Raw genomic sequence first — 26,102 nt, forward strand, 5'->3', positions numbered from 1 at the left:
ATACCAAAAATAATGTATGAAGATCAAAACTATATTCTAAGAAAATTAATTGGCGATATAGGGGTTTTAAAATTATGCTGACGTCAGCAAAGACCCGCTAAAATACAAAATGCTTTTTTTTATAATTTGTATACCCATTGCCTTTAAAAAGTTGTTCAAGAAAATGTAAATCATCGTGTAATTTTGGCAACAGTAACAGAGATATTGAGATATATATTGGTTCATTGACGTCATCAACTTGTCTGTTACGAAAGAGGTGAGTTAACCAAGGTGTAGGAAATTGGTTCTATTTTAGTTACCCATACGGGAGAAGACGTCATGTATAACTACCCGTTTCCAATTTTTTTTAATCAAAATTTACAGTAAAATGCAGTGGCTTAACTAAGTTAATAAAAAAATTATTGACATCAATCTTACTTATTAACATAACGTCAAATTAACTTTTTTGTTGGTTAGCAACTGAGATATAATTAATTATTCTTAAGGAGAAAAAGTAAATGTCGCAAACACAAACTCACGTTATTAATATAATGGACTGGTCAATAAACTTATTGTAAAATGCAGAAAACAAATGGAAATAATTTAAGTTGTTTTAGGAATTTTTCTGACGTCAGCTGTACACACAAGAAATTTGTTTAGCCGTGTTACCTAATGAAGAAAATATAGAGAATCATGCCCCTTTGGCAAATGGTTACAGAAGGAGATAAAAGTTTTTTTCGAACACATCAATTAAATTAAAGATACTGACGCTAACGGTTACATCAAAATAAATGAACACATCTACTTTGTCTGTCACATACGAACACAGTCTGCGCATTATTATAATTAATTCTAAACAAAGGTCGTGTTAAGCAAAGTTGTTTCTAGCACCAATGAGATATTACTTACTTCCAATATTGTAAGCTAATCTATGGTGGTAACCATGGTAGCTTGGTATGCCTAAAAAAAGTTATAGATATCTTGTTCATTTATCTGTAAAAGTTGATTAAATTCTCGTCTCTAAAAACTATTCTGTCCTAACCCTTTTTGTCCACATTTTTGATTTTCTAATAATAAAGCACGCGATAAATTATTTAATACTGTCAAGAGGAGATTTCCTTGATTATCCAAATACAACGCGCGCATAATTATTTTTTTAAGAAAGAGAAAATGCATTCAAATTTTTGGGCAACTTTGGGACTTTTCTATGCGAATTATGTAAAAAGCAGAAAATTTTATTTAAAAATTTTTTGAAATGTTATAATTCGTTATAGAACTAACTTTATTGAATCTTAAGCATTATTTTAGACAAATTCTAAACTTCCGACGACGTCATAGAAAAAGTGTGTAAGGATTGCTAAAAACAACAACCTCGTACTCTGCTTTCTGAAAGCATTTGCGGGAATTAAAAATCAAAATGGCGATTTTGTAGCGACGAGCTTTAAAAACTTTTAAAAAATAGCATTTTTTTTTCATGAGGAAAGCTTTTTCTTTCTGAACTATAATTTAAGTGAGTAGGGTGTAATTTTGTAGCATTTATGTTTCAATAGTTCCGTAAAGCCGTAGCCGAGAATAAACTCGCTTACTCACGACATCATAATATCTATATTATTCAATATCAATGACTGAACAACAACAACTTCTACCAAAATTGTTCGGCCTAAATAGCTATTTCATTTGTAAAAGCAGCCTTAAGTTTATGTTTCTAAACTGTTTTATTGTTGTTTTTTATGAGAGTTTGCCATTTTAGTGAATTAGTCGATTTTTTGAATTTCCGCGCCCGAAGGCGTAGGAAATTCTTTAAAACCGTCGTTTTTTTCTTTCGGAGCATTTTTTGAGAAAAAATCGACCCTGGGATTTCACGTTGGTCCGTCACAGATGTAAACTTCGTACCCAAGCTCCTTAACTACTGGAAAGTCTAGTATTGATGCTTCAGGCCAAAATTGGTATTTGTTTTCGACAAAATTTGGCACAGTTAACAAAAAAAGTATGCTGAACATAATGGTGACATAATAATTTTGATTTTTGTCACCTAAATGTCATTTTAGGCCAAAATTGGTCCAAAAATTAGAACTACTTTATTTTCAACAAAATTTGGAACAGTTAACAAATAAAGTATGCTGAACATGATGGTGACATCAAAATTTTGATTTCTTCTTACCTAAATGTCATTTGAGGCCAAAATTGGTCCAAAAATTAAAACTACTTTATTTTTAACAAAATTTGGCACAGTAAACAAATAAAGTATGCTGAACATGATGGTGACATCAAAATTTTGATTTCTTGTTACCTAAATGTCATTTTAGGCCAAAATTGGTCCAAAAATTAAAACCACTTTATTTTTGACAAATTTTGGCACAATTAACAAAAAAAGTATGGTGAACATGATGGTGACATCAAAATTGTTGTTTTTTGCACCTTAAATGTCATTTTAGGCCAAAATTGGTCCAAAAATTAGAACTACTTCATTTTCAACAAAAATTGGTAAAGTTAACAAATAAAGTATGCTGAACATAATGGTGACATCAAAATTTTGATTTTTGTCACCTTAAATGCCATTTTAGGCCAAAATTGGTCCAAAAATTAAAACCACTTCATTTTCGGCTAAATCTGGCACAGTTAACAAATTAAGTATGCTGAAAATGATGACTGTACAAAAGTTTGATTTTTTGTCACCTAAATGTCATTTCAGGTCAAAATTTATCCAAAAATTAAAACTGCTTTATTTTCGACATAAATTGACACAGTTAATAAAAAAATTATGCTGAAAAATGGTCACATCAAAATTTTGATTTTTTGTCAACTAATGCCGTTCTAAGACCATAAACGTTTCAATCGCAAGACTTTCAACCATGAATGATAGGCTGTATTTTTTGTTGCTTTATGTTCAGAGTTTCATGCACCAAACCCCTTCGAATGTTTGGCACAATAACACAACGAATTAGCAGGTTTTTATCAAATATTTTGGTAGCGCGCGGAAATTCTTAGAGCACCCAGGGCTTCTTGTTTTACTTTTAAAAAGACTCCTAAATATATTTTATAACCATAAGTACACATTTTTTTCTTTACATTGCCGTTTTGTTTTCGTTCAAAAAGCATTATAAAATTTCTATGCCAAAGTTTTAGTGGCTGACTTCCAGCATAAATTTCCCGACTGGTGGCCTCGTGGTTGAGCGTTTGCGACTGGTGCAGTAATGCCAGAGATTGCAATAGTGTGAAAAGATCTTTTCTGCGTAACGTTTAACATGTTAATAGGATTCATGTATTAGGCGGTTGGTTGATCGATTGTTGATCGATAGCTGTAAAAGACACGCCTTCCGTAGCTCAAATGGGAGCTTTAAATCCACCAGGATGCCTTTCGCAGGATCTCCGTTGAAAACAAAACCATTCGGAACTAAAAAGGCTGTTCTGGATAACTAATAATACTGATAGTAATGCTTTATTATAAATTATTTTCCGGATAAATTCACCATCAATTAAAGTTGTTATTATTGTAGTCTATTTCGTTCAAACTAAATGTTTTAATTGATTGTTTGACTATTCTTTTCAATGAAATTGACAAAAAATTATTTTGTAAGGGATAAAAAGCGCAATATAATTTCCTATAATCCAGATTGATGGTAGGGCATAGTACTCTCTCCAAATACTTTAATCAGCTGATTCGTTTTAACGGAATGTTTTGCACTCACCCTTTGTTGCATGCACTTCATTATTGGAAACTATTGCTAAAATTATGTTTACATATGTTATGTAAACCAGCCTTTTATTGTCAATATATTTCTTTATAGAAACCATGTATATGTGTTTTCACGCATATGTTTGAACTGGGTGTCCTATCCTATGAAAGTTAAGTATTAAGCTACCATTTTAAAGTAAGCAAAGTGACGGAGTATTAAGCCTTTCAATCCCTTCGCGCCGCACTTTAATTTCGTTAACCAATCAGAAACCTTATTAGTTTAACGTATTTCTGCAACGTGCCGTTTAATGTTAGGCCGGAGCGTTCATGTGATCACCAGAATATACATACGCAACCACGTGGCCACGAAGACGGATTGGTTTTATCTTGTCAGTTTTTGTCCATAGTTTTGTAGCTTTGTTCCCTATATGTAACAGCATTGTGAACTAAATATACAATCGCTCTACGTTAAATGTTTTATTGCAGCAACTTAAATTTTTAACACCTTTTTTGCTGTTTGATAAAAAAAAGAACGAAATGCGGGAAAAGGAAATTTTGTTAACAAAAAATAACTGTTAAATAAAGTCATAGAAAGCTCTATGTAGGATCTTATTTGACACTAAACATGGGCTAGCCTTCTAAAATGCCAGATTATTAAATAAAAATTGTATGATGTTGTATACTTGGAATTATTTTGTAACACATTTTAACGCAAAACTTTAATTCCTCCTGTATTAATTTAAAGTGTATCCTAACAGGTATAGAACAAAGATAAGATTAAAAGTTTTGACCTTTTGCCTTCATTTATTATTATGAAATATTGCATTGCGCAAGCATGATACCAACCTGGTCCATACATGTACATAAAGTTGCCAATATTTTTGCTTTCCCAATATTTTTGCGTTGCAAGCAACTGCTTTAAGGACCTATGGTGAGTGCCATAATAATACCAGTAAGATTTTGTGCCAGATGATGCAGGTCTCATTCCTGCTAGGTAACGATTGTAAGTTTGACTTGATGCAAATGGTGATAAAGCATCTTGGTTGTCAAATCCTGTGTTTAAACCAGTGTTGATTGTTTCATCATTAAAAAGTTTTTCCCATGCAGTGTTACCATAATCCCATTGCTAAAAAACATAAGCGTATTATGGAAATTAGGCAAAGTGTATAAAGAAGAGTGGTAATGATATATTTTTATTAGAACATTTAATCCATGATGTGCGTAACGATTTATGCGTTGTACCGTCTCATTGCATGTCCCTTGTGCATCGTGCTATTTGCTATATATAATTGTTTTCAGTGTTTTGTACGTAGAGAACATTAGACATCTAGGTTAACAATTCGATTTGTGAACAAAGGTTAAATTCAAATAATTGTCAACATGTGCACAAGAATGTTTAATTTCGCTTTGTATTTTATTTTCCTTATCAATGTATATAGTAAAAATAAACACTAAAAAAATCAACCCTTGTGCGCAAAGACTAATGAGAATATCTGAAAAATTTAAATTATGCTAAAAAGGCTGTTATCAGGTCTATACAAAATCTATTAGGTTATTACATTTCTTCTAAAATATAAATCGATTTACCTTCGTTGGAGTTGCCTTTAGGAGGAGATCATAAACACCATCATCACGTTCTAAAGTTAAATGAAGTAGGTTAAATTAAAGTATTTGGTGTCCCTATAGTGTTCCACAATATCAACTCGTGCGGTCGCAACGAAAAGGCGCGAGTGAAAAAGTTTCAATAATACCGTTACATGTTTTTTTACCGCCATGGAGTAAGCATAGCATGGCGACCGACAAAAGAACTCAATTGTAGAAAGTTACTAGGTTATTTTTTTAGTAAACATCACACACTTCATGCTAAGAGAATTGTAACTTTGATTATTTATAAAAACACAGGTATTAATAATGTAGAGATGTATTTTGTATTTATATCAGTGTCATTACTGTCATCCTCCACCCTTTAATTAGAGTGAGACTTCCTATTAAAAGACATCCTTTACAGCAACACAATCCCTACTGGCAAACAGGTCAACCCCTATTATGTAATAGCTTATAGATGATACAAGAGAAGGAAGAGAAACCAATTAATGATGATATTTTTTCTTATGAAATTACAGGAAACTTCCGGTATAAAGACTTTTTTGGTGAGCAAGTTCCAAGGTTTTGTAAGTGTCCTTCTCGTCCAACACACATGAAATCCGTTTTGATTTGGTGAAACAATCAAATTTACCAGGAACGGCCAAACCAATTTTGCGCTTACGTTTACTCATTACTGTCACATTTATAAAGTTGTTTGGGTCAGCGTTCAAAGAATCATGAAGGAGACTTGATAATTCTATTGGGGCATGCCCAACCGGTTCTGTTTCCCCATCCTTTTCTTTAAAAATTCCAATTGCAAACTTATCATTTTTCAAGGCTTCATCTCTACTGTCCGGTTTAGCAATCAGTTTTTCATTTAAAACGGGAGTCCAGTTGGCGTTGTAAACATGATGCCCACGTATTAAACTTCTGTATTTTACCCTGTGAAGAAGCTGATACTTACCAAAAGACTCTACTCTAGCCATGTTAAAATCAAAGTCTTCACGTTTACTGGTAAATAAAAAGTTCAATCATTTATTTTCAAAACATTCGAACCTAAAACATGTTCGAATGTTGCAAACATTAAGCCCGTTAAATATTCGAAACTTTCTTTCTCAAAGATGGCTTCACAAGAAACATCCCACAAGGGACAGAAACGTAATACATATTCTATGGAATTTAAAAAACAAGTTATAACGTTTGCAGAAATAAATTCAAACAGAAGTGCTGCATTGAAATTCAAGATTGAGGTAAAAAGAGTACGAGAATGGCGTCAAAACAAGGAAAAAATTGTAGTTATGAAAGACAAACGTCAGAGGATCGAGGGTGGTGGTAGAAAGTTAACTGACCAACAACTGAAGGATGATATTCTAAAATGAATAGGTAGAACGGCGTGGTAATATGCTTCGTGTTTCTAGTAAACTCATCATGTTTAAACCAAAGTCTATGTTTAACGAGACATGTGGAGAAGATAACGATTTGAAAGATTCATTTATTGCAAGTCGTGGGTGGTTGCAGAAATTTATGAAAAGAAATCATCTCTCGTGCAGGTGAGCTCTACTTTGAACCAAAACGTTAATTTAGAATGGGTTTGCTGCTCACTAATACCTTTGTACTCATGTAAAACTACAGTGTTTTTCACGTTATACTGTTTATGTCAATTCCCTTACCCAAAAAATTTTAAGCTGGGTTTGTTGTATGAACTTTTACATGCCTTCTTTTACAGACGGCGAACAACAATGGCCCAAAAGGCCCAGCGCAACTTATCAATAAGTTGGTAGCGTTCGTCATCCATATCCGTCGATTGAATATGAAAGCTGAATTTAACCCTTCCAATATCAAAGCCATGGATGAAACACCAGTTTGGGCAGATATGGTAAGCAGCACTACAGTCAACAAAACTGGTCAAAAAGATGTTATGCTCAAAACAACTGGTCATGAAAAGGTTCGCGTTACTGTCTGCCTAGCTGCCAAAGCAGACGGTATCAAATTGAAACCATATATCGTTTTTTCCGGAGCTAAACGAGAGTCAGCTGCATTAAATGAAGAGTTCAAAACAAAATGTGTCGTTGCATCATTAGGAAATGGTAGGATGAACGAGGAACTTACGCTACAGTGGTGCAAACAAGTTGTTGGATCTTTCTCCTTCGGTTAAAGGCTTCTTGTGTGGGATACATTCGAAGCTCATATGACCAACAAGGTTAAAGTTTCATTGAAAAAAATGAAAGTCGAAGGTGCTCTAATTCCAGGTGGGTGTACAAAGTACATTCATGCCCCAGATGTGTACTGGAATAAACCATTTAAAGGGTTTATTTCTGATATGTACGATGAATGGTTGGCTAATGGTGTCCACCAATATACGGTAGGAGGAAACATGAAACAAGCCCCCGACGCACAGTTGTAGAATGGATTTTACGCTCTTGGGAAATAATAAAAAAAGATCTCATCATTGATTCATTTAAAGGTTGTGCCCTAAATCTAAAAAACGACGTGAGTGAAGACAACAAGATTCATTGCTTCAAAAGTACCCAACCTTGTTCTGCCGGTGTATCAGTTTTGGAAGATCAAACTAAGGTGGTAAATAATACCGATGCTAATGAAATTAACCCATTTGAACCTACCGATTCTGACATGGAGGATGCGAATGATCCTGGTAATCTTCTAGATGAAGATGAAGAAGAAGATGATTTTTAAACTGCTGTGTAAAAGAAATATAACTGAAATAAAATAAACGCCTCCCTCTTTTAAACGCCTGCCTCTAATAAACGCCCCCCTCAAAACTCGGAAAATTAAATAAACGCTCCGGGCGTTTATTTGGAGATTTACGGTATCCTCTAGAAGTGACCACTCTATAGCATTAGAGAATGAAAAAACAAACAATACATAATCAGAGTTACAATTCTTTTCACGTACAGTGTGTGATGTTTACTGAAAAAATAATTCAATTACCCCCAAACCGGAAACATGCGACGAACAGCCATATTGGTTTGGAAGTGATGGTGTCAGGTTTTGTAGGTCTCCTTTAACCTTTTTCTCTTCGATATACTTTGTATTAACAGGAATAGTTTTTTTTGCATGTTTTCATCTATATATATATATCGTTTTTTAGCAATGTTTAAATTTTGAACAAACTAATTTTAAGATTTATGGTTACAAAAATAGATTTTAGGAATCATTTTGCTAAGGTCAGGGAGTTAGATAGCTATCCCACTATCCTTATAAATTCCTATCTTTTAAGAGTTTTTATTCAGTGTGGTATACTGTTATTTATTTTTATTTCGGGTTGTGACTACCTAGCTCACTCTTTAACTACCTCTGGCAATAAAGTAAAAGTAGGCAATGCAATTTGGCTATATACAAAAAAATTATTAATCAATATTCCTTATGCAAAACACATTTAGTTAGCTACACTTTTTCTTACTGTTACGAAAACTTGCTAAGCGATACTTTTAGCTGGACAGGGTAACAACGGGCTGTTTAATGTGTTTCCATGTGAACCGAAATTGCAAGAAAGTTATTTTGGAGAAGGGTATTATTCCTATACACCTGTGCAACACCGTTTACCTGTTCTAAGCGCTTAACACGGTGCTAACAATAGAATGTTTTTGTTTGTTTTTTAAATTAATTACAATCTGGCGCATAATTTATCATTAATTAAAAAAAAATTATTATGAATTAAAATACATGATCACATATATTATCTTGCAACAATTTTTTTAGGGTGTTGACCTTCACAAACCGTGACTAAAATTGAACAATCATCTGCTGAGTATATCAAATTACAGTGATATATGCTCGGTTTATATGATAAACTAGTTATTGCACATGAGCTAGAAAAATATCGCCAGGCTCGTGAAATGTGTAAACAAGAACGTAGAAAAAGTAAAACAGTATTTCCTATTTTTTCTTGGCATTGTGTGATCACTACGACGTATAGGACAAAATAACTTACTGTTTATATTCTTTGTTCCCACGATAAATGGTAGTGCTTCCAACTCTCCTGGGTTAACATACTTCACCCAGAAGATATAAAAAATTGTATTTGAAAGTCCAGTTATAATTTTTCCATGATCAGTTCTGGCTATACCAGATTCTGTTGTAACTGTAGCAGATTCATCTTCAGCATCACGATATGATATTTCTACTGACTCAAATGAAGTGAAATCGTCCCCATCAAAATCAGTATCTAACCAAGATATAACCAGTGAAGAGAAGGACAATACTTTTGCTTTTATTGTTTGTCTGGCTTGCGCAGGGGTTCCTAATAATGAAATTTAAAATAGAGTATAGAAAGATTCGTAATCCAAGACATAATCTTCACGGAACATCAAGGGGCCAAAAAGCACTTAATTAAGTTTTAAAACTTTTTTTGGCTATCCAGTTTTCTATGAATGATAGTACAGGAAATTTTGAAACTTAATATTAATAAAGATTTCTTTAAATCATAAAAAAATTCAATTTTTGGAGGAACTGTATAATATAGAAATATATTGTTAAGGATGTTGTTTATCACAGTATTATTGCCAGCAATATTTTGTGAACTTATTGTTGTTGTTTCGCCTAATTTCGCTAAAAATTACTGAGACATACTCAGGGATCATCCATAAATGACGTCTGCACCATAAGGGGAGTAACGGTAAGCGGATATCCCTTGCAGAGAAATTGCTTTTTACCTTTAAAGTTTCATATAGCTTCTTAGCGGAAAGAAAGAATTGTACAAGTTGTATTGTACACGAAAAACTTCCAGGCTTTTCATTCACATTGCATTCAGAAATATGAACTACATTTCTTAAATTTAAATACAAAGTAGGACGAAACATAATTAGTAAAACACTTACCAATCCCACCATAGATTAACTTTATCAATAATATTGATAATAAGGTGACTACCAAAGTATAGCGCATCTAAAAATAATGATGATTTTCCATCAATGCAATATCTAACCCCAGCGTCCTTACGTGTGATAAGAAAACTACACTCATTGTGATAAGAAAACTACATTCTTCTTTCACAGATATACAGGGACAATGAAGAGCGTCAAAAATGCGCTGGGCGCTGTTTTTTGCGATGTCTGGGATGTCTGTATTGTCGAACAAAAACGCGCCACCTGGCGAAGTATCATCAGAAAGAATTATCGCAGTTTGGGGTACAGGTCTAAACAAATAACCTAAGATTCTATGACAAGTAAACTTTGACAAGTCTAAAGTGCGTGGGTATAATATTGAAACGCCGTAAATTATTGCTTGTGGGTATCTCCAACAATTTTTTTACATTGTTGTAAATGACAGAGATTCAATAAAGAAATAGGTGCGTTCGCTTTTTTTGTTAGAATTTGTAACGAAAAATTGAAAGTTTAGGAAAAATTAAAAAGCTATTCGAAAATATGTGCATTGACACCATTGACACAATATCCAGAAAGAAATTTTAATTAGGTACTAGAGTAATATCTAAAATATGATGCATGTCAGAAAAAAACATGTGTCATATCCTCAGAGATGATTTTTCTGCTTCTTCTTTGATCAGTCATACGCAATATTAGTACAGTATCAGTTTCAGCATAAAACTACTTACACAACGCAACTTAAGCAATAAGTACAATGGATATATAGAAACAAAGAAAAAAAAGGGTCATATGTCGAATATTGAATACAAAATCAGTTGCAAACATGTAAATTGTAATTAAAATAAAGATCATGGGCTGGGAAGTTTTTGTGAAACTGCCTTAAGGGAATCGACTTTCGCAATAAGTAATTTTCACTAATTTTGCGAGCTTTTGTCATGTCCGTTTTTGCAAAATTTACTTGAAGATTCGCTGTTCCCAAAATTAGTTAAAGTTATTGTTTGTTCAGAATGTATTAAATACACGATTTCCAGCTTTTGCAGTTTATTTATGTCTGCTACATAAAAGCTCTTAAAAAAATTAATTTTTCGCAATATTTTATTCTTGCAAAATTCCAATTTCGTAAAATATAGTTCCTGGGAAAATTAATTAAATTATGTCTAGCTCTCACTTTTAAAACCTGTATTGCCAAATTTTACATTAAGAACCAAATATTTTGAAAAAGTTTTGACGAAGAAGGCCGTCGAAAATTAGTCTGCGGAAAGTTTAGCCTGACCAATTTTTTGGGTGTCATTATTATTTATTTTTAATAATCCATGTTTGAATTTTAGATCTTTTGAATATCTTACGATTAACTCTGTAACAGCAACGAAATACCTGTCAAAATCAAAGTAAGTTGCTACCAAAAATTCTTTTGCGCAACATTTTTATTATTCCAAAAAGCATTAATTAAGAACTTAAATTCCCATTCAAAGTTTAAGTTCTGCTTTGTTGATAACCTTTTTATATCCGCTGTTCGAAACGTTAAAATCACGAATTACAAAAATTTTTCCCGCCAGAACTTAAACTTCCCGAGATTTAGTTACTTACATTTTTGAAATCAGCAACAACACAAAGTTGTTGTTCAATCAAGGTACAAAAAAGTTAATCACTATGGCAATTATTAATAATTCTTGCCCTGTGTATATTTGTAAGTTATAATATAATATAATAGTTTTCTCGCAAATAAAAATAAGTATTTAGAAGACAATCTAAAAAAAGTAAATGTTGTATAGATCATACTTTGAGGTATATATACAATCTAGCTTCTATTAATATATGTCATAATATTTCTTAGCTTTACAAAAATCTTCCATATGCCAAGGCATTTTTAAAAGTTTTGCAAAAGTTTTTGTTAAAAATTAAAATTACATACATAAAGAGGAAGATGTGAGTAGATTTACTTACAAAATTTACCGCACGCCACTTATAACAAGGTTTCGTAAGAATGCGCTACAATAACTAGAAACAATACACAAACAAACAAACAAACAAACAGAAAACAAACAAAAAACGAGAACCTTAATTTACAATTATTTTGTGGAAGTAACACAATCAATCAACACAAAACCTTTTTATTCCGAGGTCGTCACGAAATAGTTACATTTACATCTACTTCCTTTTCATATTCCTTTTTTCGAATAATTAAACATTTATGAAATATACCATCTCAGCATGATGTATCAATTCGCAACGCAGATTCTAATTTAACATGCTGCGCCATCTAATATTAATAACGAAGGAAACAATCTGCAGATGTGAATCCCAATTGAGTAACTAACAGATAATACTTATTAAATGCAATGACAAAATAGAACTGTTTTTGTTGTTGAGATCCCTTAGATACTAAACATATGAGAGATTTAGCTACCATTTTTAAATAATCTGCAGTTACAATATTTTAAAAAAATAATATAGTAAGAATATAAACAACCTAATACCACAAAAAAGATCAAATACCACAAAGAAGGATCTCTCGAAACGTCGCCAAACGTAAATCTTCAGATCCACGACATGATAAACAATCATATCGAAATACTACAAAGTGCATATGAAGTGCAGATGGTGTAACTATAATCTAAAATCCAAAACACTGCTTTTCAAATCAGAGAATAACTTTTTTTGCACTGAGAACAAGAACAAATTAAAAACATGGCTATCTATCTATAATGAGAAATTTTAAGTTGTGAACATTACAGCTAAACTTACTGGCTTTTCCAAAATAAAAAACAACAAATATCCAATTAAACCATGATTACGTATTTATATCTGTTTTTCTTATACCTCTAAAAATGCCCTAATACAAGAAGAATTTAAGCACTGATTAAAATTTTATTTACAATGTAAAAGGGAATTTAATGGTCTACAAGAGGAAAATACACTTCTTCATTGTTTAAGGTATTCGTTCATTTTTTTCGCTGTATAGATGACTTTCAATGTTAACGTTTTTATGGAATTCTTGCACATGGGTGAAAAAAATCAAAAAATTGACAGGCAAAAACGAGGACCTATACGGTAAAGAAAATCAAATTATGGTTAAAAACTTTTGTGCTTTTGCTACCAGCGTCTTTTTACTGATATATGTTCTAAATCTGAACTATTTTATTAAAAGGTGCCTTCACCTGGGAGTTTTACTTTGATTACCTTCTATAAAATGTTGTTAAATTCTTCAACCTTCTAACACAAACTCAAACCTCGCAATAAATTTTACAAGAAGTGAGTAAATCTTCACAAGTCCTGTTGAGCTATGTACAACTTGTGACATCACACATAAACATAGGTATGTTGTATTCTTTTAATGTAATTATTGTTTCTTGGAAAAAAAGTTTGAACATATATAAAAATATTTAAAAAAATAAACAAAGTTATGTAATATTGTCTTCTGGATATGTAAGAATGTTTTTATTACAAAAAAACATATATATGTAAGTTTTTTTAATGGAAACATTTTTCTCCTTGTAAGAGAATTGTGCAAGCAAAATCAAATTTTGTCAAAAGAACATTGACTTTGTAAGATTATTTTAAGCACAAAAATAAATGTGTTACGCATTATTCGATACTGCTTTGAAATTCAATATTTTGTTAAATATAAAAAACATGTTTAAAACGCAGGCTGAAAACCCAATAAAAATAAAGAGTTGCAGAAAACTATATAAATAATCTATTTTTCTTAGTTCTTTTGGATGTTTTTTTAACTTTAAATGAGAATTCATCCATGCGTTTAAGGCTATACTTTTCAGCAAATACCAGTCGATTTATTAATTCGTTTTTGAATGAGACAGTCTCTATAGTAATAGCCGTATTTTGTCTGTGTGTCCGCGAAAGCCGCGTCCCGTAACGGAAACAAGAAATTTTTAAAGAGCGCACGAATACCCATTGCGATATATTTTTATCCACTTTGTTGCGACGGGTAAATATAAAGGACGGGCGAACCCGTGGATTTTTGCACGGGCAACGACTAGTTGATAATATTACCCTGGTTTTTCTTTTAATCAAGTTTAGATTTTATTTCTATTGTTTTCCGCGCCCGCTTTCACCTGATCTGTTCTTATACGTTGTTTTTAATACTACACACTTTTTAGAATTCAGTCCTACTTTGCTCTCACTTTTGATAGTTTTATGGTGCTTCGAAAACAAATTAAGATTGTTGTTTGTTCTTATTTTGTTACAAAACTTAAACTTTAGTTGTTAGTTTTAAAAACAAATTTTGTTTCAATTTATTGGCAAAATATTAGGGTCGTGTCTTTATCCAATTGTTCTTACAAAGAAAGCGCGTTGTCCTGTCATATTTCCTAGAAACTCCTGAAAAATATACCAAAGCAAGCGATTTGAATCGCTCAATCAGTTGTTTTGTTCTTCTATTTTCCTGAATGTGTTACGGCTCCTTGAAATAAAATTCTAATGTAGCAAGACTTTATTCCGGCAAAACAAAAATTATGCTGGTGAATCAATACCTTTCACAAAACTGAGTATCAAATGATCCTATGTTTTGTACCGTCCAAGGCTACCTGCTTCAAGGCCTTCATCCCTGTAAACATTCCTGCCTTTGGTTCTTAATGAACAAATTTTTGCTTGCAACATACGACCATGCCTCACAACCTGTTTTTAATTTCCAGTTTGCCAAAGAATATCTTTTTTAAAATTCGCAAATAGGTAAATACTTTTTAATCTGGAAATCATAAGCGGAACTTGACTAAAAGTCATAAGTGGAAATCTAAAAATATTTACGCTCTCTAAAATAAACAAATAGGCTCCACGCGCATAAAAAAACAAATATACGTTCAAGAACATCCCAGCAAGAACATCCCAGCAAGAACATCCCAGCAAGAACATCCCAGCAAAAACATCCCAGCAAGAACATCCCAGTGTGATTTAGGTAACATGCAGCTTCTAATTTAACATGCTGCGCCATCTAATTTGAATAAAGAAGAAAACGCTCTGTAGGTGTGAATCGCAATTGAGTATTAACAGATGGAGCATATTCAGCCCAATGCGGCAGCAATGCTGATTTTGTTGTTAAGGTCGCTTAGATACTAACAATAATAGTAAACAACGCACGGAAACTACTATTTTTAAAAAATGACTTTTTCTTTGTAAAAACAGTTCATTTGAAACAAGTATATTTCAATGTGTTAGAAAAATAAACAAAGATTAGGCTGTATAGCGTGACAACAGTGTCTAGTAAAAATTGTTTTCAATAACATTGTTAACACTTAAGTTTATTTGCCAGAGTTTGACACGCTGACCAAGAAAATATATCAAACTGAGGCGTCATCGGATTCGGGATTTTACTAAATTTAATTTAGATATGTCTGAATGACCCTTGCGGTGATGACATCAGTTATTTCAATCGTTTTTAAGTTATTAACATTTAAACAATAAAGTGTATTGTGATGGCGTCACTAACTTTAATAATACTATTGACGTCAATCTTGGGGAAGGAAAGGGAGAGAGAAGGAGAAGTATTCTTTTTGTGGGAAAGGTTAACTAAATATTAGATATTTTTTTGAGGCTTTAAACTATTTTTTGGTATACTATCGTACACCCTCGTCTGCAAGGTATTTTGCCTTTTTGATATGAAAGAAGACGGCAAAAAATACCCTGGTATCGTTAGGTCACCTTTGGCCAATATATGGCCAGAATATGCGAACGTTGCAACAAAAGAGTTTAATCTCCTTCTTTGTTTCTCCATCAATGATCATTCAGATAAATTTGACATTCCAGTCCTCAACATAGACAGAACTGTCATGTCCGTTTAATTTTGATTCCGTGTGCTGTGTTTTGGGTGACGTGGGTGAAAGTGAAAAAGTGAAAAACCGCAAAATAAATACTTTCTGTAAGAAATGCTTTTCTTGTTTGCTTTTAAACTTTCATTTGTTGAAAATGTTTTGTTTTTCTTTTAAACGCGTACGGAATTTAAAATTTAAAATTCAAAGTATCATGCTTATCAAATGAATGTGCTGGTCGCACCAAAATTTCCTATCAAACTTCTTCAAAAACTCTAGCTTGAAATTGAACAGATTGTTCGGTAACCCAAACTTTATTTAGTCACGCATTTAAAATGTTTGTAAGAATATTTCAATTGCTTTCCTTATGGAATAGTTTTGCTGGACTTTTTAAAAGTTTTCATCAATATCAGTAAAAAAAGAATTCAAATTGAATTAAACGCAATGCCATACACTGTTTTTTTCTTTTCGAAAAAAGCATTTGAATTTGATTTTAACTTTAAGAACGTGATGTATTCTTTCTTGCCCAGTCCTTTCCTTTGTTATTCCTCTAACGCCCAGTAGAAAAAGGGGTTTAATAATAACAAAAAAAATCAATTAGTGTAACTTATTTCACAACAAACATTGCATAACTTCACCTTATTTCATAAGCAACACTTTACTTCTAATGAATTATCGCTCATATTTGTTACACAAAATCAATAACAAAGTGGTTGAAGTCATATTAAATCAAATAATAACAACCTTAACTCTCTCAGTTGGACACTAACGAATCCAGGTCTATCCTCTATCGTAATAAGTTAAAGTAGATAATGCATATCGACATATGAACGCACGTTGGGCTAGCAATACTATGCGCTTTAAAAAAATAGGTCATAATTTCTTTTTTTGTAACTTAGTCAACAGACAGAATATGTTTCAGGCAGGAAAGGAAGGGTTTCAATCAATGTTTTATACCATTCCATAATAGGATCGTTCATGTCGGAAGTTAGTCATTTAATTTTATTTTTGTTGTTGTTGGGTGGGAGGACCAAATTATCTTTGTTGCACATAAGCCATTGATTAATTCATTTGTCATTATGTAGATTTAAAAGTGCCATATACGAGCTATTTTAAATAACAATTGTATTTGTATTGAAATCAGGATGAAAATAGTACTCGACACCTTCATCTTCTATGAGCAGATCATATTGAAGATGTTCTATTAATCATCGGTTATGTTGTTGGGTGCGACATGCGTAGGTGCGACGCAATGTTTTCATAAATAGAACAGGAAGCTTACAACAGGATTGTGTTCTTTGCTTTCATATAATTAAATTGATATCAAGCATTGCAATTTTGTTTTTAAAAAACAAAATAAGAACTTCAATTAATGACCAAACAGCTCCTCCTGTATATAAGGTGACCATAACATTTTAATTGCTGAAAAAAATTAATTTTTTTTGGCAGAGAGAAGGGCAAGCGGAATATCATTCAACAAATCATGTCTTTCACTTCTTATAGTAAGTAGCTATCTTTCTACACTAAATCAAAACCTTAACATCTTCTTTCAAACAGTAAACATAGATAACTATTTTGTTTTTCTTTATTCCCAATTTTAGTAGTTCTGTTGGTACTGGCAATGATAGGCACGAGTAACCAATCCCCAACAAGTAAAGCAGTAAGCAGTATTGCTTTTAAAGACATATGCAATATTGATTGCATTGCAATTTATCAGTATCAATGCAAGGAGCTTGCTGAAAACGTTTCAAGTTATATTAAATGTCGACACGACGAAATTCGCTGCATCAAAAAGAAGAGAGCTGAGTGCCAGTTAAAGAAAGATATAAAAAAAATCTATGCTTTCCTTAAAAGACTGTAATTAACCGATCTAAATTACACATTGTGCAACAATAAACATATAACCTATTTCATGTAGTTTCTATGTAATATGACTTCACTTAACTAATATAAATAGTTCCACGTCTTTTTATAATTTTAGGAATTGATTTTTCCTTTTTCTCTACTTATTTTTAACAATATACGGTAAATATTTAAAACAATTTTATTAAACCATCAGTAGCCTAAAAATTCTATTTTCATTTGTAAGAAAATGATAGACTTTTTTTTTCCCTACGCCACAAATATAATTTGGTTTCTCTCGTGCCACTTAAGGCACAGTCCTAATTCTTAGTGCAGACTTTATTATTTTATAAAAATCTATAAAAATTTATTTCACACTACGTTAAAGAATCAAGAATGACGTCATAAGGAAAAGAACTTTTTGGCTGAAAAAAAATAATACTACTTTTTTTCTTCCAAAAGGTCTTAATTTACGTTACAATCGATCCATTGTCTTTGCAACACGTCAAAGGCTAATGCGCAAGTTTGCCGTCTTTATAATCTGACACAAGCACTGTTTTTCTTATAATTTCTTTATTAATAAGTGTTGTCTGTCTTTTTATCAGCTGGGAATCCATAATGATTAGAAAATAGTCCAAAGAACGGGCTTTTTTATTTATCAAAAGATGGTCCGTAACTGTGCGTGTAAAACCCTGTCTAGCTTCAAAAATAAAATGGCGTCTCGCAGCAGATTTCACCTAAATATTGCTAAAACTTTGGCGAGTGGCAAATGAGCTAATCAGAAGGCTGTGATATATGCAACATTGTGTATTTTTTTGTGTTATCTTCGCCAACCCGATGTGGAACTTATGTTGAGGTCAGCTGCGCTATCTATGGTACCTCAGCTAAACAGTAGTAGCCAAATAAAGTTGCCTGTATTTCTTATTTATGTCATACAGATTAGGTCGATACTTTTTTCTAACTTATTTAATTAAATTTGTAACAACAGGCTGTAGCTGAACTGTCCTTCCGTTTAAACTTGCAGTTAGTTTTGATACTTCCCTAAAAACATATTAAAACATTTAAAATATTTTAGCGAAACATACAAACAAGCCAAAAAATGGTGCGGATTTAAAAGTCGTGGATAAGAACTTGATTCGTAAAGTTTATTGTGTGAGTAGAGAATGTTGTATTTATATACAAAGTTTTAAATTTTTAGAAAATATGTCATTTTTGAGTGTATACGTTTTTTATTTCATTTTTTTTTCACATGCGCTCTCACAAAAGAACAACTCATATTCGGTTTTGCTTTCTTACACGCAAAAGATAAAGATTGTATACAAAAACCATGTTTTTTTATGAAAAAAAACACCTATTCGGAGTAAGAAAAGTAAATGAAACTTTAAAGCATGCTAAAAGTTTGACGACTTGTACACCGGACTTTCTTAAAAATGTTAGAGTTAAGTTTGGTTTTATTCTCACGACTAGTTTTTCTTTCTCCTTTTGACACACTATGTTCAAATTTTTTTAATGAACAGTTTGGTCTGAATTTTATTTTTTTCCTCTATTACACAATTTACAAACGTGCAAGTGATGCAACTGGAGACGCAGCTAATCTAGTAAACAAAACTACTCATTTTTTTCTTGTAGATAGTTTTGATTAGAGAGCTTAAAAAATATACAGGGTAGCTATTAGCGAAAGCAGAAAAAAGAGACAGATATTCTTTCTATATCTGAATCGGTATTATAACGACATATTTCTCAATACTTGGCCGGAACGCAAGCGCTAAAATGTTTTTTCGCTAGGTGTGATTTCAAACTAAACGTGGTTCCTTGTTGTATTTGAATCGTAGATACATATACATACAATTAACTTTGTTATTTCGCAAAAAAAAATGTTGATTCTAGCTAAACGGGGTAATGTCAGGCGTGGCCTATGTTGGTAATTTAGCTGAAGATGCAAAAACGTTATTTTTCAAAACAAGAGATGCGCCTGAGAGTACTGTAACGACCCCACACGGCTTTTAAACATAATTTACCTGCATTAGCCATTATACCTGGTATCAATTACTAATAATTTTTTACTCCACCAAATAAACAATACTGGATGACTATTCTTGATGTGATAAAGTGACAGTAGGTTGTACCTTCTGGTTTTACTTCTGACCGACTATATAGGATATACTTATTAGTTTCATGTAGCTAGTCGCCATCGGAGACAAAATAACTTTCATGAATGCTTTTTTTTCTTTGTTTTTACAGAAAATGGTTGTTATATTTGAAATCCTTACTTTCCATTTGATGAATTGTGATTGAATCGAGTTTAAAATTTTACACTTATTGAATATGATTTTAAATTCAAAGCATAAAACTCCACTTTGTTTTGAGAAATGTACCAATGGTAAGGCCGTACAATTTATAGTCACGTGAACACGCATGAACTTGTAAAAGCTTGTATCCATTTGTCTGCATTTTCAGCTATAGAAAAAAATATAAGCTTTTTGCGTAGCAGAAAGTGCAGTTAAAGAGAATTACAAGAAATTTTAGAAATAAACTGTTTAAGCTTTAGAAATAAAAGCTTGAATGTTACTTGTATATTTAGAGAAGGATTTAGAAGAATTTGCTGTACATTTCTAACGAAACAATTTGATGAGCCATAAACCCTCGTAACATAAATTAAGATGTAAAGAGAAATATTTAAATATATAAAACGATGGCTACCGAAAGTATTTTGATCTCTTTTCGCTGTAAAACCACTTGGTGTCTATGTTCCCATTGGAAGTAGCAGTTGGCAGCAATAATAAGATTTGTAGTCTTCTGTTTCAATAGTCATTTTACGTTGTTAGGAGGGGCTTGCTAAACTACTTTTATTATGACAACGTTTTCAAGAAAAAATTCTTTTCAAAACAAAAGAATCACTGGTATTTCTCGTCCATGGAGAGTTGTTCATTATCGACAACCATGGACAATAAATGCTCTTTTTTATAAGTTATGTAATTTTAACATCACCTTGACTTCCTTGTAGCCACGGGAGGCAAGGGCAAACAACGCTTTTTAACATTCTTTCAGATGTTTTCGAAAGCATATCATACCCCTAAGTGCTGGTGTCAACACAGAATTAAAAGAACAAATTACGAAGCAATGTTCTTTATTGGCGGTAGGTTTCTTAAAAGCATATATTTCTTGTAAACGGCTTACATTAGTTTTATGTATATAAGCTTTAATAAAAACAGGAATTCTAAGAAGACAATCGACGTACTATACATTAGTTGGATATAACTACTATGCTCATATATGTTCTTGTCACCGCAGGCATATTATCTAAAGGGTGAAATCTCGTTGTACCAAAAACCCAAATAACAGACAAATAGATATATGTGATGTGGCGATGAAATATTTTAAAATGATATCAAGAAAATAGTTTTGTAGGAGGGATGATTAGAATAAATATACCTATGCAGTAGTCTGACACCGGATCCCATGGTGACACAATTAATGTATAAAAATTAATTTAAAATGATATTATCAGTCAAAAAAGTATACAGTACCCATTACCGGCAGATAAATCCACGAGAAAAGATTTTGCATTTGTGTAATGCTGGAATTTGACCATGTATGTATTGCATTTTCTCCTGTTTTAGTGTTCATTTTGGCAATGTTATGCATCAGTGAAGAATCGCCAACAAGTAAACCTAGCACCAAAGTGACTTTCAAGGATATATGCAATACTAACTGCATTGCAGTTTATGAGCAAAAATGTAAAAATCTTGTCGAAGATATTAACAGTTACTTGAAGTGCCGACATGACGAAATACGGTGTATCAAGAAGAAAAACGCTGATTGTCAACTCAATAAAGAAGTAAAAAAACTTCTTCATTTTCTCAAAACATTTGGTTGACATGTTGATCCGCACATTTGGCAAAAGAAGATGATTTAGTCCAGCACTTTCTCACCATATCCAATGTTTGTATGCACGGATTTTGTGTATTAAAGATTAATAAATATTAAAAAAAATAAAAAAGCAACAACAAGAGTTAGTACACTTTTTTCCTTAAGTATTAATGCTACTCTTGCAAGTACGAGGATATACGCGTGTATCTATTGGACTGCCTTTATCAAAAACAATTTATCTTTTTAACAAATGATTTCTCAAGTGCTGATTTTCTTACCCTACGTTTTTCTTTTATATAACTTCGTTATAAAAAGATCCCATTGTAATTATGTTGGAGCAAGGGACCGAAGGATAACAGGCAAGGAATCAAGATGTTTGTTCATGGTAGTGAGGTTTTCAAACTAGAGTGTTCCTGATGAAGAATGCGCTGTAACAGTTTGAGTTATTAGAATTCCCAGTTTTTGGGGAAGTTTATACGCACCTACTGTTTATGGTTTGGAGAGAGGATCACAATGCTATAGAGTTAACGCACTACAACCACTTTTGCATTAGAGAAAAATTCTCTGCAAGTAACAACTTTAATTTTATAGCCGTTATAGTAAGATGTAAAAACAATTGATCACTAGGCGACTCAGTAACTAATATCGATAAAGTTTTAAAAGCTGTTATCATCAAAACAGAAACACGCAGCACATTTAGGCATTGTACTAAGCAGCGTGATAGATAACCTTTCAATCGTTCAGCCTTTGTATAACTATATACAAATTTTAATTAAATTTTTTTGCAAATCCTTTTTTTTAAAGCATCACTTTATCATAATGACACAGCAATAAGTTCTCTATTTGTAGGGATTTGTCTTTTTTAACAACTATCACGTGCAAATCAAATGTTTTTATTTCTTGCAATAAGCAGATATTGTATGCCCACCCGTTAAATATCAAGACTTATCCATTCCAGGTAGAGTAATATCTACATTCATACCAATATTTATTCTAAGTCAAATATTGTCTTTTCGAGAATGGGTAGATATAAAATTCAAGAAAAATAGACGTGCAATAATTCTTTGTTTGTTGCCTTTTGAATTAAATATAATATGCGACCTTATATAGCAATCAAGGTCTCAGCATACGGATGTCAGCAAGACTCCTCAAAAAATTGCATTGTCACGTCTGACGCGAACGCCAAAAATATAATAATGACAGCGGTAAGCAAATAGCTACGAGGGAGAAAAGTAATTCAAAGTTATTTTATTAGTAATCACAAGAAAAAATTGCGCACATGGAATATATATGATAAGGTTGCTTAAGAATTAAATTTCCGGTCCCAAAGTTTCGGAATATTTCTTGAGCTAGCTACGCATGTTAAACATCATTTAGCTAACCTTAGAGATTTGTCTGTTGATACAGAAGGTTATTCTAAATATAGATATAATTTACCTATGAGTAAACAGAGCCTGCCTCGTGGCTCGCTGGCCTGACATATTAAAACTTACCAACTTAAGCGTAAAATGCCGATTTTTTTAAAAGTTCTATTTCGAATAGTTTCTAAGCAATACTCGTCACTAGAGATATCAGATCATTTCAGTTTGAACAACAAAAAACTGTTAGTGTTGAAAAACTAATTTTCGCCTAATTTAAATGTACATTAAAAAAATACATGAAACATTCTTTTTATTATCTCGCTTGCGAGGATAGTATTGTTTTCCAACTCCGAACTATCTACCTAACTAACTACGTCCGAAATACGTGATTTCAGCGTCAACGAGCTTTTTTACGCAAATTTTTTTTTTTTAAAAAAAAAACTGCATTCGGTGGATTTGAGACCACGACCTCTGGATTCCAACCCACAACCTCTGGGTTTACATTATGACGTCTTAACCAACAGAGCTATTGCGCCTTGAGTAAAAAATTTTTGATCATAAATTAATCATTTGTAAAACCGGTGCGAAATACAAAAGTGTTTTAAGATTATTTTTGCAAAATGATTTTACTCAACGAAATAATGTTGTGTTGTGAGTTTAATCTCTTACGCCAGGAGCAGCTGTAAATCAATTCTTAGGCTTTGTGAAATGACGCTGTCAATATATTTAAAATATATTGTTGCAGTGATAATGTGGAATTGACATTGACCTGCGAGATATATTTTATATCAGGGAGCTAATATCCCACTGTATTTGTAAAACTGTTATTTATAAACACCTGATACCTGATAGGCTATTTAATCTTAACGCTCACCCCCCTCTCGCAAGTATGTTAACTTCACAATTTTTACATATTATCTAGTATGAAAAAAAAAACATTCGAACATTAAACCTTAAAAACTGCGGTTTTTTACTGCTTCGGTCACCTCTTCTCCGCCATATTGTATTAGTTTTTCGTGAAAACATATTTCGGATCTGTGTTAGCTACCTCTAGCTGAAAGCAGCTAAATACTGGTCGCAACAAATTATATTTCTTATGCTGAATATAAACTAATATAAACTTTAACAACATTCTAAACTTTATTAAACCGGCGAAACCTTGGGTCTACTTTTTAGTCGCAATTGATTTTGTGAGCACTGCTAATTTTGCAAGTTATCTCGAAAACTTACCCAACAAAATAAAAATGTTTGATACAGTATTTATGAAAAGGTATTACGCCTAATGAGCCATACTGATGTTAGTGAGCGTTCTATATATATATATGAGCGCCATGGCTAACCTGTAATAAGTGCTCAACTTGGTGTCAGTGTCACAGTTAATTTTTGACTTTTTCCGCAAAATAACAAAAAAGTTGGCTGATAGTTTTTAGTATGATGGAGTAACATCAGGTTGTGACCTATGTTTTTTTTTCAGCCAAATTAGCGGGAAGGTTATTTTGTAAAAAATACATTGCACCTGAAACACCATAGCGAGACACACACAATGTGGCAAATAAAGCCTGGGCGAACCCGTCGATTTGTCCATGTGCTATCGCCGACTAGTTTTTATCATAACAACCGACTTTCTGTCTGTACGCGAAAATAGTACCTTACATTCCTTTGATCTTTTCGAAAATTGTTAAAAAACAGAAGAAAGGATTATTTAGTCAAACACTATATTATTTTCATACGTCATTTTAAATAGTAAATCCCCGTAACATCATCACCAAGGCAATTTTTAACTTAAACTCCTGAACATTGGAAATACCATTTTTTTACTTTATTATGCTTAGCTAGTCATGTAGTAGAGTCAAAGTATAGCTAGCTAACCAATTAACAAGCCACAGATGTGTGATTTATACTGAATGTGAATAGCTAGCTTTGAATGTATTGATATATCTACTAATGGTAGTGTGGAAAGCACTTCTAAAATTGTAAGCACACTGTGCCAAATATTTTCAGTATGTACAGCATGTGTTTTAATTCCAAGAAAAGTTAAAAGCAGTTTGCCTTTATTTTTTCTGTCAGAGGACAAATATTAAGTATCCGGTGTTGTTTGCTTACATATTTAAAGACAGCATATGACATCTTTATGAAAATGGTGATCTATAATGGTATTAAATGGTGGTCTATAATGCCGGTAATTAACCTTACTTATATCGTGTTGTTGGTATATGGAAATTGCCTGGTCAAGCTTAATGAACATTTGGCAAAAAAAGATAAGGCATGTTTAATTGGTCTGGAATTTTCGTAGAATATGCACAGAATAACTTTGCTAGAAAATTGTACCTATTTCTTTTTTATTTAGTCAAAATTTATTTTAATGCCCAGGAAGGCAGGAAACATAGCTATTGCGAAACTGTTTGATATAATAATTTCTTTACATTGATGTGGAAGCATCCCTTAAAAAGATAATAATCCTCTGTGCACTCATAACCATGATAATATGATTACTGCATGTCAACTGATGGATTTTTTCGATCGTCTTTTATAGAATATGGTAATTCCTTGACTGCTGTGTGAATTAAATTGTTGCATAGAACAGCAAATAACAAGCAAAAAAGAGTTGACATTTATTTTGTAGTGCTATATCCGGGATTAATAATTATATTCATCCAATGTAGTGTACAGTTCGTCCAAGTAGGATAGTACGACAAAAGTGTATAAGTCGAGAGAACAAGAACCCTGTTAGAACACAAAGTTTTCCATGAAATACATCAAAATAGCTATAATGGAAGACTCAGGTGCAAGGAAGGTTAATAATTTGTTCCACAGAGTTCGAATAATCGAACGAGCTTGGACTTTTGAAGGAAGATTACCATTGTGGATATTATCCCATGGACAGGAGCTCCTTGTCTCCAAGAATTAAATGCTTTGGAGAAAATCTTATTAGTACTTCATGTAAAAAATTGAAGAAGACTTTTCCAGCGTAACAGCGGGTCATAAAAAAATATTAAGCTTAGTGTCGATCATGTTTGGTATGATTTTTTTGTTTCGTTGTGACTTGTCTCTTCTGTCTTTTAAAACGTTAAACCTCTTTTATTTTGTTTCTATTTTTTTGTTTGTTTAAATAAATCATCAAACAGGATAATTTTTGGCAGATCGGTTAATTAGCTTCTTTATTTTGATTCTTTGATTAAAGATA

The 26,102-nt window shown here is 32.4% G+C and overlaps 2 protein-coding genes across 2 annotated transcripts in view; one reads left to right on the forward strand and one right to left on the reverse strand.

The window, feature by feature from the left end:
• The window catches only part of LOC130654183 (uncharacterized), a 44,274-nt gene extending 32,065 nt beyond the window's left edge, over positions 1 to 12,209 (reverse strand). The window contains exons 1-6 of the mRNA XM_057456724.1: positions 12,191 to 12,209; positions 10,078 to 10,144; positions 9,192 to 9,500; positions 5,243 to 5,292; positions 4,502 to 4,781; positions 889 to 939 (exon numbers count right to left, since the gene is read on the reverse strand). Coding sequence (XP_057312707.1) covers positions 889 to 939; positions 4,502 to 4,781; positions 5,243 to 5,292; positions 9,192 to 9,500; positions 10,078 to 10,144 — 757 coding nt within the window. The 5' untranslated portion in view covers positions 12,191 to 12,209. The remainder of the gene's footprint in view (positions 1 to 888; positions 940 to 4,501; positions 4,782 to 5,242; positions 5,293 to 9,191; positions 9,501 to 10,077; positions 10,145 to 12,190) is intronic.
• Positions 12,210 to 20,611: 8,402 nt separating this feature from the next.
• On the forward strand, positions 20,612 to 22,083 carry LOC130654187 (uncharacterized). Its single transcript, XM_057456728.1, has 2 exons — positions 20,612 to 20,823; positions 21,308 to 22,083. Exons 1-2 carry the CDS (start codon positions 20,736 to 20,738, stop codon positions 21,562 to 21,564), a joined length of 345 nt encoding a protein of 114 aa, XP_057312711.1. The 5' UTR covers positions 20,612 to 20,735; the 3' UTR covers positions 21,565 to 22,083.
• Positions 22,084 to 26,102: the final 4,019 nt, after the last annotated feature.

This window comes from Hydractinia symbiolongicarpus, chromosome 8 (genome assembly GCF_029227915.1).
Source record: "Hydractinia symbiolongicarpus strain clone_291-10 chromosome 8, HSymV2.1, whole genome shotgun sequence".
Taxonomy (NCBI): domain Eukaryota; kingdom Metazoa; phylum Cnidaria; class Hydrozoa; order Anthoathecata; family Hydractiniidae; genus Hydractinia; species Hydractinia symbiolongicarpus.